Genomic DNA, 14,618 nt, shown 5'->3' with positions numbered 1-14,618 from the left:
GAAACTGAGGGCTTGCCTGTACAGACATTTTCTTTGCAGACAATCGAGCCCCATATAGGAGTTGAGTAGAGACGACCACTGTGAAAACCTAGTAGATGAGCTCACCACCGAGTGAATGTGTTTTTTTGTGTCTGTGTAATGTTTGTGTATGCTGCTTTCTTGGCCAAGACTCACTTGCAAAAGAGCTCTACCAGGAATCTGACTTTCCTGGTAAATAAAGGATAAAACATATGTAGCCTATATATGTGTGTGACTGATTGAGTCATTGGTTTATTTGCATTTAATAATATTTGTCATATGACAGTGGCGCTCAGCCCAGTAATAATAGAACACAATTGTATAACTGACCTCCATACGCATGTTCCCAGAGGCCTACGCATTCGACTCCAATTGGAAATGAATAGGCCTAATCCAATGTGATTATCTGGGCACAAAATACATTACGGTTATCAGTAGTGTTTTTGTGTTTTCCCAAAGGTCAAGGGGCGGCTGCGTTTATGGGCCTATCAAATAAGTACGGTGTTTTACAGACTACACTGGTTCACTCAATCTAATCATCACAACATGACCCCAATAGCCGTTAAATTTCTGCTGAGGATAGATAACATAACTGACCTGATTCTTCAAAAGGTCCCAAATGACAGGATTTATGCCGTAACTTATGTGCTCTGTCAAAGGCTGCAGACAGGTTACATAAGGCCTGTGTTATGTCCAGATGTTTCCTCCTTTCTATCTATTTAGTTAGTTAGTTAGTTATTGTTCTACACACTCTCTAAATTGCAGTGACAAACCTTTGTTGGGCTGAACACGATCATGTCTCCAGAACACGATCCTTATGAATAATTATAATATTATAAAAAAAGAAGAATGTTCATGTAAATTAGATGTAGATGTACATGTAGATGATACATACAACATAGATGATATCCTAGCCTATGCATGAAAAGTGGTGGTTGATTAATAATCTGTATACACTTTGAATATTCTCAAGTGCTCATAACAGGTACTAGGAGACCAATTTGCAAGGTGACGGATGGAAAACCATGATCTGAAGAGAGAACACTCTCATTGACATGTTGTAACACAGACAAAGTGTTTGGCTACATCTTTCTGGTAAGTGTGGAGTATGTAGGGAAGTGCATAGACTCATGCTCCTCTGAGATCTACAAACCGAGAGCCCATTGTGTTTTTAACTGGCTGTTTTCAGCTATATTGTCTTAGCTGCAGTGGTCCACGGTGTATTAGGAGAATATGAGGTTATGTGGGTATGGAATGGGATAGAGACCAGGTCTACTTGTGTCTAGGTCATAGGCTCCTGTGTGTATTGGATGATGATGATGATGGAGGTGCTGCCATCTACTGGTAAAACAGAAAATTAACTTGTTGTTGGAACCTTTATTGTTATCTAGTGCATTATACACAGGTTTGGGAAACGCTATAGTAGGGCTTGTCACTGCTCCTCCATAAAGACTCATGGCAGAGACTCCGAGGACAAATCCTAAGCAGGTTGAATGGGGCATTTAGAGAGGAGAGGGCCTGTGGGTGGGGTTATGGCCATGTTACACAGACCTTGTGGGAACACCTGGCCTGGAGGACTCAGGGAATCTCCGCTATTAGCTGGGAAATGAAAATGTTTACATTCAGGTGACCTTGTGATAGTGGAGACAGTAAAAACATGAATTTGAGTTATAACAACACAAGTGGGATCTCTTCCCATGCCATTCCCTCTCTTCCCATACCCTCCTGAGCAGCTCCAGACACCTCCTCGTCTCAGTGCACCCATCCCTCCAGTACCAGACCCAGGTGAGGTGAAGTGTAGTGGCCCTATGGAACAGACAGTGGTGCTGATCACAGGCTGCTCCTCAGGGATAGGCCTCAGCTTGGCTGTCCGACTGGCCTCAGATCCTGCCAAAACCTACAAAGGTAACCAGATCTTCCTCCATCTTATGCAATTCTTTAAGTGTGTAGTTTTCAGTTTTATAGTATGTACAGTCAGAGAACTTATCTATTTTTAGTGTAGATTTATCTATTGTGGGTGTTTGATTTGAATGAAAGCAGTACAATAGCAGGCACATTTAAGCAATTGATAGTGTTGTGTTTTTCTCTTGTGTGTAAACACATGTATTTTTGATGATCTGCATCAAAATCTGTTACAAAAAATGTTCTTACAGAAAATGCCCAAAACTTTGAAAGCACAGTTTTGTTAAACCAAATTGTTGTATTTTTTCTATTATTTGAAATGGTTAAATCCCTGGCTGTATTAAACATACATTTGATCTCTGTTATCTGCTTTGTTTATAGTCTACGCCACCATGCGGAACCTGGCCAAGAAGGAGCGCCTGCTGGAATGTGTGAAAGGGCTGCACAAGGACACCATGGACATCCTTCAGATGGATGTGACTGACCAGCTGTCCATAATGCAGGCCAGGGACAAGGTCAAGGAGAAGAGGGTGGACATCCTGGGTACGCCGTCGTCTGGAGAGTTATAGTAATCCTGTTTGTGTGTGTGTGTGTGTGTGTGTGTGTGTGTGTGTGTGTGTGTGTGTGTGTGTGTGTGTGTGTGTGTGTGTGTGTTTATGTGTGTTTGTGTGCGTGCATGCATACGTGTGCGTACAGTATATGCTCTGACCTGTGTGTGGGTGTGTTTATGTGTATTATGGTCCTATACTTAGTATGCAACGCTGGTGTGGGGTTGTTGGGACCACTAGAGGTCCAGTCCCTGGACACCATGAGGCAGATCTTGGAGGTGAACCTCCTGGGTACAATCAGCACCATCCAGGCCTTCTTACCAGGGATGAAAGCCCAGCGACAGGGCCGCATCCTGGTCACAGGCAGCATTGGAGGGCTCCAGGGTGAGATTGAGCAGGGCTGCGGGTGACAGGGGTTTGAGTTTTTAACACCTCTTAATTGGACACTTTGTAGTGAATGGTAGAAACGTACATGACTGTACACCTTGCCTTCTCAGAAAACAAAACAGACATATATCTGACACACAACAAATGTGACAGGGGTTTGACAGCAGCGGTGCAACCAACACCCAACCTGAATTGTGTTGTAATGTTAGCAGGATGAATAAAAAGCGACTAGATATGGATAAGATGAATTAATAAAGTAATGCCTGTGTACAGTATCTATTGTCATAATCATCATTTGTCTGTGTTTTTACTATAGGTTTCCCATTTAATGATGTGTACTGTGCCAGCAAGTTTGCAGTAGAGGGCGCCTGTGAGAGTCTGGCCATTCTCCTGCAGCACTTCAACATCCAGTGAGTTAGAGGTCTACTTTATCATCGTGTGTTTATGTTAGGAGCATTTGTGTGTCGTCATATATCTGTGTGTAGCTGTGTGTTGACTCCATGCACCATCTTTCAGTGTGAGTGTTATCGAGTGTAGCGCTGTCAACACAGCCTTCCTTGACAACCTACAGAGGGCGGAGCCGGGGGACACTTCCCTTCAGCAGGTCGACGCCCACACACGGAGCCTCTATGACCAGTACCTACAGCACTGTGGGGAGGTGTTCCAGAGCGCAGCACAGGACACAGAGGATATTGTAAAGGTACAGCAGGCTGTGTGTGTGTGTGTGTGTGTGTGTGTGTGTGTGTGTGTGTGTGTGTGTGTGTGTGTGTGTGTGTGTGTGTGTGTGTGTGTGTGTGTGTGCATGCTGCAGAATGACCACTGGAGGTGCTACCAGTCATAGTGCGTGTACTTGTCTTGTCCTGTAGGGTGCTCTGCACTCCCTCTCTAATCTTGTTAGTGACAGGGGAGGCTGATGGAAGCAGAAATCGGAGGACAGGCTCATTGTAATGTATGGTATGAAATGCATTACAATGGTCCCATCCTCTATACCGTTCCTCATTCTATTCCATGCCTTACAATGAGCCCGTCCTCCGATTTCTACCTCCACAAGCATGCATAGATATGTATTGTTTGATATAGAGTATGTAAGCTTTAGTAGTGCTGTTGAATGGATGTGTCAGCTGTACCTCTCTGTCTGTCTATAAGGTGTTTCTGGATGCCATCCAATCACAGAGCCCTGCGTTCAGATACTACTCCAGTGCCCTCATGCCCCTCACCAGCCTAAGGAACACAGCACCGGATGGGTCTCAGTACATCAGAGCTATAAGCAAGCTCATTTTCTCAGCCAACAGCACAGAGGAACAATAATCACCATAAAGCCATAGAAGTGTATCCACTTCCTTTATGTACACGTGTGTTGCATTGTATCTCCAAGCAAACACATTATTTAAACAAGCCACATGCAAGACACATAGACACAGTTCCTATTTCACATGCTTTATATTTCAGCCTTTAGCAAGAGAGCTTCGGGTAAACTCTTCTTCTGCCAACAACATCCAAATGAAGGCATTTCCATGAGAAACTTGTTTGATAAATGTATATGCTTCTCTTCTTCTTCTTCTTCTTCTTGAAATAAAAATAAAAAACATTTTGCATTAATAGTAAATGTGTGGTTCTGTTCATTTGTTGCTTCATGGATCTAGGCAGCGGGGGACTAAATGCATTTTTCCCTCCCACAAGTCTTTGCCCAACTGAGACTGGGGCACTGAGTGCAGTGTTTCATGAGTGTGAGAAGGGGGTGGCAGGGATTGACAGTTCTGTTCATCAGCAGTTTATTCCACACAACAATTTATTTCCCTGTTATTCGGTTTTGAGGTTTAGATGCGTATATGTGTTGATTTATGTTGTCTTGGAAAGGGGAGATTGATTTAATCCTCCATAGTGACTCTGCACAGTCCACTGAACCCGTGTCTATGCTTAGTTGGAGTCTGCTATCATGAGCTAGACCTTGAGATAAGGCTAAGCAAGGTCCGTGGATAGACAAGTGCCATGTTTTCGCCCACTCTGACAATGAACTCTGTACAGACTTTCTCACTCATGTGATTTTGGAGCTTTGTGATCTGTTTACTTGACAATTCCAGAAATACCAGACAGAATATTTAGTACTCTTGCTGTCCTCAAACTCCAAACTTTGTCACAAAGAAATATAACTTGGTAGAACACACACACACACACACACACACACACACACACACACACACAGACACACACACACACACACACACACTCAATGGAACTGATGTGCTTTCTGATAATTAATCATAATTGGTCTATCATGACTGGGATGACAAGATAAGAACGTCCTAAAGAACGTGTACTACTAAGAACATGTACTAAAAATACCTACCTGAATCTGACACACACGCACACGCACACGCATACGCACACACGCACACGCACCTGCACTCGCATACACACACACACACACACACACACACACACACACACACACACACACACACACACACACACACACACACACACACACACACACACACACACACACACATGCACTTCTTCATGTTCCTGAGGAGGGACATTCTGATCTGTTCTGGATAAGGTTCATGCTGTGACTCATAAAACCAGACTGCTGCTGCTGCTGGCAACCATTTTGGTTGTCAAACTATCATGAGACAGTATTACTCATCAACATCCCTGAAATAATCAGGAATAATTTACATAATATGAATGATAGCAATTCTCACATAATCTAAACATAATCAAGGTTAATGTGAATATGAGGTAAATATAACAGGCTGAGATTTTACTTTGTCCACAAGGTGGCACATATCTATCAAATCTATCAGCTCAATGTTCCGGATTTGAATGTGGGGCAATCGTTTGCTCGATTACACAACCACAGGTAAGTTGCATACGCAGGCTGATGAGCTCATTACGACATAATGACATCAATGAAGGGGTGGTTTGTTTTGTCTCATTTGAGATGATCAATAAGAGTTGAAATCAAATTTGAGGTAAAATCATAGGGAAGTAAGACCATTGAAACCTTGAATCCTTGTATCATTTTGAAACATTAATTACATTCTTCAGCAGTCAGAATAGCAGATAAGCCATACCCAAAACTGTTTTAAACATCATACTGGTTTTTCAAGGAAAATTATTGTATTCTAATATTTGATCCAATAGTATATACCTGGCCTGTTCTGTCCTGGTATACATCACCAATCTCAACAGAGACAGAGTCCTCTTATAAGTAATCTGTGATACTCTTACATCAGGCTACCCAGAGAACACACAGAACCAGCCAAGGAGTTACGTATGTAGCCTATCTCTGATTGGATTGACCGAGGTCCTCATTCAATGCGTCCTTGTTCAGGTGGCCTAATGTGGCCTAAGGATCCTGAATAGGATCTAACGCCTCAATTTCTAAGCCTATTACCACATAAGCACCTAATGCTAGATCACTTAACTGGATCAAGGTGCAGGTGCAGATTTAACATTGCCCTCCTCACTTCTAGTACTGTACTGTTTGTCCTGGAGGCTAACAACATACCGCATTGCCACAATTATTTTCAATCAAAGGTTAGATGAAAATAATGTAATTCTGGATACCAGTTATAGCACTTCAGACATGTGATTTGAATTGGGTGATAGTGGAGTCGGTCCAGGACCAGTGGGTCACTGCCATGTCAACCCACCTGCTATAATTAGCAGGCCTTCTGAGTTTGTTTGAACACAGATGGAGATACTGTAGTGTACCAGTGTACCAAAGTCCAGGTGTGTCATGAGCACAGCAAGTGCATCATAGTGTGGTTACTGCACAGGTTGCCCTCTTTCCACATGTGTGCGTCACATTGACATTCCTGAGAACACTTAGTTGGAATTTGATATGATTTTAATAAATGGGAAGTGATGTTGAGGCAATGATTTTGCTATCAGGCCTCAAAAAGATAATGTCTTACCATGTTGAAATGTTAAGAACATTTCAAGCCAATGATAAAACAGAACAGTATGCTAATCGTGTACTCTTAATTGAATAGAAAATGTGTATGTGTGTGTGTGCGCGTGCGTGCGTTTGTGTGTGTGTGTGTGTGTGTGTGTGTGTGTGTGTGTGTGTGTGTGTGTGTGTGTGTGTGTGTCAGGTTCAGGGAGGTTCTTTTCAGTACAGAAAAAATCGGTCATGATTAATGATCAGAAAGCTCTATTGAGAGTTCACTCCCCTTCCGATTAGGTCCCTCCCATCCTCTACGTCACACTTCAAGGCTCCAACTTTATTAGGCAACTTGAGTGCCACATGATTCTACACACTTTACACTTAAGACGAAGCCGGGACATCGGAAGGAATACGTCGCATCACATCAAACTTTAGGAATTTCCACTAAAAAACCCCGGCAATGGCCAACAGAACGACTACACTACTTTTCCGGGCACTTGTTGATATGTCTGAGGTGCACTCTTCTAAATTCGTGAGAGGAAACCCAAACAGGGCAAATATCAGGTAAGAGCACCTGATAGATAAGGAGCAGATTCCTCACCGCTATCATAGTAAATCAGCCGGGCGGCGTGATCAACGATCGTACGAGAGGCCTATATTTCAAATGTTTATGACTTACTGTTTGAGCATTAATGATGTTGTTGCGTAGGCCTTTATATTAATATATTTCATGTTAATAAACTTTCACACAAGTGTAGACGCTGATGTAGGAGTTCTCGCGTTATTTCAGCTAGTTCTGTGAGTTTTAGAGGGGTTCTTCATCTATTTTGACATTTGAGCGGGCCAAGTGGCATGCGAGATTGGTTTTGTGCAGAGGAATGTTGAATCACGGGACTGAAAGGAGAAATGGGCTCCCTCTGGTGGGTCTACTACACAGTCAACGTACGACTCACAGGTGGCTGTCTACCTGATCCAAAAAACACTTTATTTGGCTGTTTATTATTTGATTAAAATCGCATTTTAGCCAGATCGAATCGGTATTAGATTTTCAGAGGGAAGATTTCTTCTATCCATGTTTAAGGAATGCATGACAGAGTAAGATTTCTGACATGAAGTCTGACTGGATACATGCACACCATTGACTGTACAAAGAATAACTGCAGTTAGGCCTTCTGCACACACACCCATTCTATTCCTACAGGTGTGGAATTCTTTTTTTGCAAATGACACTAATTCACTACCGATTTACCATGATTGTTGTTCTCCAAAGTGTCTGATTTGGGCACTGCAGTCACTGGTATCCCTGAATATGAAGCTAGTATGCTTTAACAGAGATTAATCATAACACTTTGTCTCTCTGCTCCTCACAGACACCTGGGCACCTGTGGGGCCTTTGCTGTGCGACGTGCCACCCTGCCCCTGCCCCTGTCTGCCCAACACCCCCTGACTACACCCACCCGCAGCTTCATAAACCTGGCTGCCACCATCTCTGCCCGCAGGATGGAGTACTCAGAGTACCGCACACTAGGGTGAGTACCTCACGTACAACTCCTTCACACATCTCCCCTGCCCCTCTGCCACAACTATCTGCCCCAGTTTTCCTGAGGGGATTCTAAAGCCCTGCTTCCCCACTCTGACCTCAAATAAGAATGCTTAACTTCTCATTGCTTAATTTGTTCAAGTGTTCTCTGAGATGTCCTATATGAATGAGAGGAGCATGAACTTGATGAATGTCTCTTTCTGTCCCAGGTATACCTCAGAGCAGATGTACAACGTGGTCGCCAGTGTGGACCAATACCAGCACTTTGTACCTTGGTGTAAGAAGTCTCGCATCATGAAGGGAAGAAATGGTGATGTTCGGGCCCAGCTGGAGATTGGGTTCCCTCCTATCGTAGAGCGTTATACCTCCGAGGTCACGGTTGTCCCTAACCACCAAGTCAGGGTAAGCGCAAATCTAAGTCCTTCATAGAAACAGACAAACCATTGAAAACACCTAATTTTCTTGCTCCAAACCATCCTGATGGTTCTGAGTGGGTCAGTAGGACAATTATTCCTAATTTATCCTTCTGCAACTCATGACAGTGTAAAAGATGCAGTCATAATTACTTAAATTGTCCTGTGTTAAAATGATTAGGGAAGAAGTGATTAGGTAGTGAATGGGCTCTTTGACTACCTGCCAACAGTGTCCTCTGCCAAAGAGAGGCTTTGTCTTGCTCCTGTCCTGAGTCATTAGGATTACTGGCAGTCAGTCTGATGATGTGTGTACATGTATGTTTCACAGGCCGTGTGTACAGATGGTTCCTTATTCAGCCACCTTGAGACAATATGGAGGTTTGCCCCTGGACCCAAGGACCAACCAGACTCCTGCAACATTGAGTTCTATGTGAGTCCTATTATTTGTCTATCTAAATGGATCCAGTCTCATTTGAAGTAAGTCTGGCACTAAAAGTCAGATACGTTTGATATTAGGCCACTGAAGTAACAGTTATCTGAGAGTGTAGTTAATGTTATATAATGTTACAACAACCGTGTACTGTGCTTTCCCTACGGTGAATGGTTACTGAACTGTATGGCTTCAGATCAAATGACATGCCAGGGGGATAGGTTGACACCAAGCATTGAGTCTTGTCCTCCTCCAAACTAATTAGATTCATTGTTGAAAGGACGGCTCTTTTAAAGCCCATTAGGTATTTTTTACCAATCAGGCAGGGTGTGTTCTTGCCTTCCAAAATAGCCAGCCTGAGAGGTCATAGTGATACCTCTGCTGGCGAGGACTTTGTGGCCCAGATTACTTGTGGGAGAGACACAGCAGGGGAGGGGATTCAGGAGATGTCAGGGGACACCTAGTAGACAGGCTCATTGAGATGAAGATGTTTTTGACCGTCATCAGAAGTCCTACAGACAATGTCCTCCAAATGAAATCAGATTTGCTTCTGTGGATAGGATTCAACACTGATTTCAGGGGGTTGTCATGTTGCTTACACATTTCTCCCCTCACTTTAGGTATCATTCGAGTTCAAGTCCCTCCTGCACTCTCAGCTGGCAACCATGTTCTTTGACGAGGTGGTCAAGCAGATGGTGAATGCCTTCGAGAACCGAGCAGCCAAACTGTATGGGATCCACCATGCTCCTATCCAGGAGGTGTCCGTGAGGAGGCGAGCAGCATGAGAACCTCTGGCCCGGCCCCATACTCACCTCCACATGGACTGAATCAGACCACATACCCCTACTCCCCACCATCACCATCACCATCACCACCCAAACCCCCACCACTCAATTTCAATGTGGTTTTTCAACGTGTCATGCAGGAGACTAGGTTTTCTCTTTGCTTCTCATCCTAGTTGTCTTATGATGTACACAGAAACACACTTTGAATCTATTTATTTGTATTACTGAAACTTTAACTTATTTACTTGAATGTACATACTATTTTTTTTATTGTTGGGCTAAATGTTCATGTTAGGTGTTCTCATTGAAAGGGATTATTTCTTATTTAAGTTCTGGAATAAGGTGCGACCAAGTGACACCCTTATGATGTTTAACCGTTAACCGGGTAGCTTTTTCTTGTCCAGCACTATTAGCATTCTTTAGTGTGAATGGAAAATTAAAAAGCTGATATTTTTGTTCAACTTTTGTCCTGTTTTCATTTAACTTAGTATTCATTTACTTTATGTTTTGTCAAATTTTACAACAGTGTGTCAGTAACACTGGTGAGCCAAGCCTTAAAATGCAGGGTTTATCCTGTTGTAGACCTGTCCTCAATGTTACACAATGTTCTGTTCAGACAGAATAGTTCCAGGAAAGCACATGACTTCAGGATCAGTTATGTAAGCACCATGAACACAGAAGACCTGCAGGCGAAGCCAACTCCTCCCTCTCACTTCCTCCCTGCAAAACTGCAGCCAAAAAAACCCCTAAGCAAAAAAAAAAAAAGAATTCTCTGCTTTTACGCATCACATTGTGAGACTTGTGTGATGATTCCGAGGCTTCTGTTGGCAAAGGATTTGTTTTCAGTTGGGAAAGTACTTGGAGGGGTGACAAAAGGACATTGGATGCTCTTTGTACAGCTAGTCTAACTGTTTTGATTAGATTTTCAGGAGCATGACATGCAGACTGGGACCTCTGTTAAGCCTTTATAGGCACATGAACGACTTAACATTGAATAAGTGTTTGGACTGTTGCATGCTAATGGAACAACCGTGCTTTAACAGTCCTATGGTTGAGGAAGAAACATGGATGATAAATAGTAAAAGAGGCACAGCAACATACGGTGCCCTCTGTAATTACTGGGGCAGTGAAGCATTTGTTCTTCTTTTGGTCTATACTCCAGTAGTTTTGGTTTGAAATCAAACAATTACTATGAGGTTAAGGTATAGATTTTATTTGAGAGTATTTTTGTGCATGGTTTCACTTTTCAAATTACATCACTTTTTATACATAGTTCCCCTATTTCATGGCACCAAAAGTATTGGAACAATTGGCTTGTCAGGTGTTTCTAGTTAGTCAGGTGTGTTCCGTCACATCATTTGTGCAGGCACAAGAGAGCTGTCAATGTCTAGTATTGATTCTAGGCTTTGTGTTTGCCTTTGGAGTTTGCTATTGGTGTCTGTCAACATGAGGAGCAGAGAGGTGTCAATGAAAGTCAAGGAAGCCATTATGAGAATAGGAAATATCTGAAAAAACTCCAGAAACATAGCCAAAACCGTACGCTTACCAAAATCAACAGTTTAGAACATCATTAAAAATAAAGAAAGCACTGGTGAGCTCAACAATGGCAAACAGCCTGTATGCCAAGGAAGTCTTCTACAGGGTATGACCGAAGAATGCTCGTCATAATTAAGAAAAAAACTAAACAACTGTCCGACAGATTAGGAACACTCTCCAGTAGGTTGCCGTGGATGTGTCGACCACTACAGTCCGCAGAAGACTTCACCAGCAGAACTACAGAGGCTACACTGTCTGGCTCACTTGTCTTCATTGATGATGTAACTACTGATGGCAGCAGCATAATGTATTCTGAAGTGTATGGAAACATTTTGTCTGCTGAAGTACAAGCAACAGCGTCTAAACTCAAGATGCAAGAAGCAAGATGATGACCCCAAACATACTGCCATGGCAACTAAGGATTTTTTCAGTGCCAAAAGTCAGTCTCCAGATTTAAATCCAATTGATTAAGAGGAGACTTCAGGCAAAAAGGCCTAAAAACAAACAACTGTAGATGGCTGCAGTACAGGCCTGGCAGAGCTTCACCAGAGAAGACACCCAGCGTCTGGTGGGGTCAATGGGTCGCAGACTTCAGACAGTTAAGATTGTTGACCAAATACTTAACATGAGTGCTTAATTATATAAATCTGTCCCAATACTTTTAGTCCCCCTATTTCAGGGCACAATGTATAAAAAGTGTTGTAATTTCTAAATGGTGAAACCAATATGTACAAAAATATACCCTCAAATAAAACCTGAGAATCTATACTTTAATGTCACTGTTTGATTTCAAATCCAAAGTCTTCTGCTTGTCACTGAAACGCCCCTTGGCCCCTTAATTAGTGCTATTTCTGCCACCCTGTTGGCGGCGAATGACATAAATACCCTGGAGTAGCGGAGTGCAAGTAAGTACTAAAGTACTTAACTTAGATGCTGCCAACTCAGCTGTTATGAAGCCAGCAACAGCTTCATTACAGGCAGTACTCCAATTTCTCTCCCATGTCCTCCCCCAAGCACACAGCCTTTATATAATCACCCAAGTGTCAATTTAACAAACTGACATCTCATCTTATTTTAGACTGCACCCAATAGTAGGGTGCTCCCCGATGTGAGATACCATGTGGGAAAGAAGAGACATAACCCAGCCCCATATTTGAAAAGCTTTTATGCAATATATGAGGCAGGGAACGTCATATGTCTGCAAAAGCCAACTGGTTTGTACAGACCTGACTGACGGACTGACTGACCCAGTCTACACTCTGTCTGAAGGAACATCTTTATAACCCCCTGGCACAGTCTCCTCCCTTGACCTATATTCTCCCTCTCCTCTCCTCCATGGGTACTAGACTGAAATAAGAGGAGAGAACATGGTGTGGCGGTGACCTTAAGATCATCATATGATCCAGGGGGAGAAGAAAGATTCAAGATCCCTAAGCCAAGCACTACTCTCTATTGTATGTCTAATTATCAAAACCACCAAAATCACATTGTTTAAAATGAACATACTGCTCTCTGGTGGAGATATGAGTACATGTTAAAGCCATCAGTCCTGACAATGACAGTGACACAAATAGCACGACCAGGTCATGATGGGTGGTAATTGTGACCTAAAAGTTAAACCTGTGTTTATATTTTCCAGAAGACTCTGAATTACATTTTTCTGTTTCTGTTTCTTTGTTAAGTAAACACTAGGATCTATAGAGGACCTCACACATTTAAGGGCACACATGTTTTGTTTGTCTTCTGAGTGTTTGTTCATTCTTTTTTTTCATTTCTTTATATTTGCAGTATTGAGCAAGTCTGGCTTTTCCCTGTTGCCTCCCTAAAACTTCCATTGCATCTTGTGCAATGTTTAACAAATGCACAGTATAAAGAGGGACACTGCATAGAAACAAGACATACAGAAACACAGAGGTTTGAGACGAGCCAAGCTTCACAATGAGGGAAATTGCAGTCGTGCTGCTGGCTCTAGGCTGCTGTTGGTCTGGGGCACAGTCTCAGGAAGACGACCAGGTAGTCAGCGAAAAACAGAGAGCATTTTGTCATCCTGACACCTGCTCTCTGCTGAAAGAACTGACATCCATGGGAGAGAAACTGGGAGCCATGGGGGAGAAACTGGGGCTCATGGAGACCAGGTTAAAAACGAATGAGAATGAGGTGGAAGAGCTGAAGAAAGTGACGGGGGGTAATATACCATACTTTGTTTATTATGATGAATGATACTTCATAACAACCTCTGACTCAATTTTTTTATTTACATACTATTGTAAAGACTCATGAGATCTCATCCAATTAATCCATCCTTTGTGCCTGTCAGGCCGGCCTCAGATGGCCTTCTCTGCTGCTCTCATGGAGTCAGGCTCAGGGAACACTGGACCGTTCACCACTACCACCCCCCTAAAGTACAAGAAGATCTTCTCAAACATCGGCAGCTGTTATAACCCTGCCACAGGTGGCTTACTTTTTGGTATTGTGTGTTGTAGATACAAGTGTGTGTGTATGTGTGTGTTTGCCTGTGTCCACACTAGAAGTGTGAAACTGAAACCTGTTACTATGTTTTTCCAGGCACCTTCACAGCCATGGTCAAAGGAATGTACTACTTCCGTTTCTCAATGTTCAACAACCTCAGTGCCACTCCGAATTCTGTGGTGTCCCTGATGAAGAACAGTGTTAGGCTGGTGTCTGTGTGGGACACTTCGGGGTCTGATTCCAATGACATTGGCAGTAATGCAGTGGTCATTCCACTGGAGGTGGGAGATCAGGTTTATGTCGATCTCCAGGCTAACAGGATCATCTATGATGACGGCATGAACTATAACACTTTCAGTGGTTTCCTACTCTTTACCATGTAAAAATGTAAATCCAATAATTCAATGTAACCATCAAGTCTTAAGATAAATTTAGGTTAAAAAGCTTACGGGAAACTCTCTTTGGTAAAATGTTACAATGCTCTATTTTTCTAGATTTTAGATAACATGTCTCAAATATGATAAAGATTTATAAAGTATGTTATTGCCTGTATCATGTCTCTATCCTGAACAATCTTTCTAAATGTTTGTTGGTTCCACACCATTCTATTGGTTATTTAATCTGGGCTATACTTTATGTTAAATATCCTAACAACGAATTATGTGTAACATACAGTATGTAACAATTCCAAAACA

General features: G+C 42.6%; 3 protein-coding genes across 3 annotated transcripts; all 3 read left to right on the top strand.

Annotated features, from left to right (window-relative positions):
* Window positions 1-1,814: 1,814 nt before the first annotated feature.
* Window positions 1,815-4,163, top strand: hsd17b1 (hydroxysteroid (17-beta) dehydrogenase 1; the record flags this gene model as incomplete). Its single annotated transcript, XM_083676482.1, has 6 exons — window positions 1,815-1,923; window positions 2,302-2,463; window positions 2,673-2,852; window positions 3,172-3,265; window positions 3,372-3,555; window positions 4,002-4,163. The coding sequence occupies exons 1-6, from the start codon at window positions 1,827-1,829 to the stop codon at window positions 4,161-4,163; spliced, it is 879 nt and encodes a 292-aa protein (XP_083532608.1). The 5' UTR covers window positions 1,815-1,826.
* A 2,953-nt stretch (window positions 4,164-7,116) lies between these two features.
* On the top strand, window positions 7,117-10,379 carry LOC310809597 (coenzyme Q-binding protein COQ10 homolog, mitochondrial). Its single transcript, XM_083676948.1, has 5 exons — window positions 7,117-7,314; window positions 8,121-8,279; window positions 8,500-8,692; window positions 9,032-9,133; window positions 9,754-10,379. Exons 1-5 carry the CDS (start codon window positions 7,211-7,213, stop codon window positions 9,916-9,918), a joined length of 723 nt encoding a protein of 240 aa, XP_083533074.1. The 5' UTR covers window positions 7,117-7,210; the 3' UTR covers window positions 9,919-10,379.
* A 2,986-nt stretch (window positions 10,380-13,365) lies between these two features.
* Window positions 13,366-14,466, top strand: LOC310809164 (complement C1q-like protein 2). The gene is made up of 3 exons (XM_083676350.1): window positions 13,366-13,639; window positions 13,772-13,906; window positions 14,020-14,466. The coding sequence occupies exons 1-3, from the start codon at window positions 13,393-13,395 to the stop codon at window positions 14,304-14,306; spliced, it is 669 nt and encodes a 222-aa protein (XP_083532476.1). The 5' UTR covers window positions 13,366-13,392; the 3' UTR covers window positions 14,307-14,466.
* Window positions 14,467-14,618: the final 152 nt, after the last annotated feature.

This window comes from Argentina silus (genome assembly GCF_951799395.1).
Source record: "Argentina silus genome assembly, chromosome: 9".
Classification (NCBI taxonomy): Eukaryota; Metazoa; Chordata; class Actinopteri; order Argentiniformes; family Argentinidae; genus Argentina; species Argentina silus.
This window is presented reverse-complemented; position numbering and strand designations above follow the sequence as displayed.

Excerpts from the sequence above, each read along its gene's own strand:
- LOC310809164 (XM_083676350.1), top strand. The coding sequence starts at position 13,393 with ATGAGGGAAATTGCAGTCGTGCTGCTGGCTCTAGGCTGCTGTTGGTCT. Across the intron at positions 13,640-13,771 it reads GCTGAAGAAAGTGACGGGGG|GCCGGCCTCAGATGGCCTTC; the intron begins GTAATATACCAT and ends TGTGCCTGTCAG. Across the intron at positions 13,907-14,019 it reads CTGTTATAACCCTGCCACAG|GCACCTTCACAGCCATGGTC; the intron begins GTGGCTTACTTT and ends ATGTTTTTCCAG.
- LOC310809597 (XM_083676948.1), top strand. The coding sequence starts at position 7,211 with ATGGCCAACAGAACGACTACACTACTTTTCCGGGCACTTGTTGATATG. Across the intron at positions 7,315-8,120 it reads CCAAACAGGGCAAATATCAG|ACACCTGGGCACCTGTGGGG; the intron begins GTAAGAGCACCT and ends TGCTCCTCACAG. Across the intron at positions 8,693-9,031 it reads TCCCTAACCACCAAGTCAGG|GCCGTGTGTACAGATGGTTC; the intron begins GTAAGCGCAAAT and ends TATGTTTCACAG.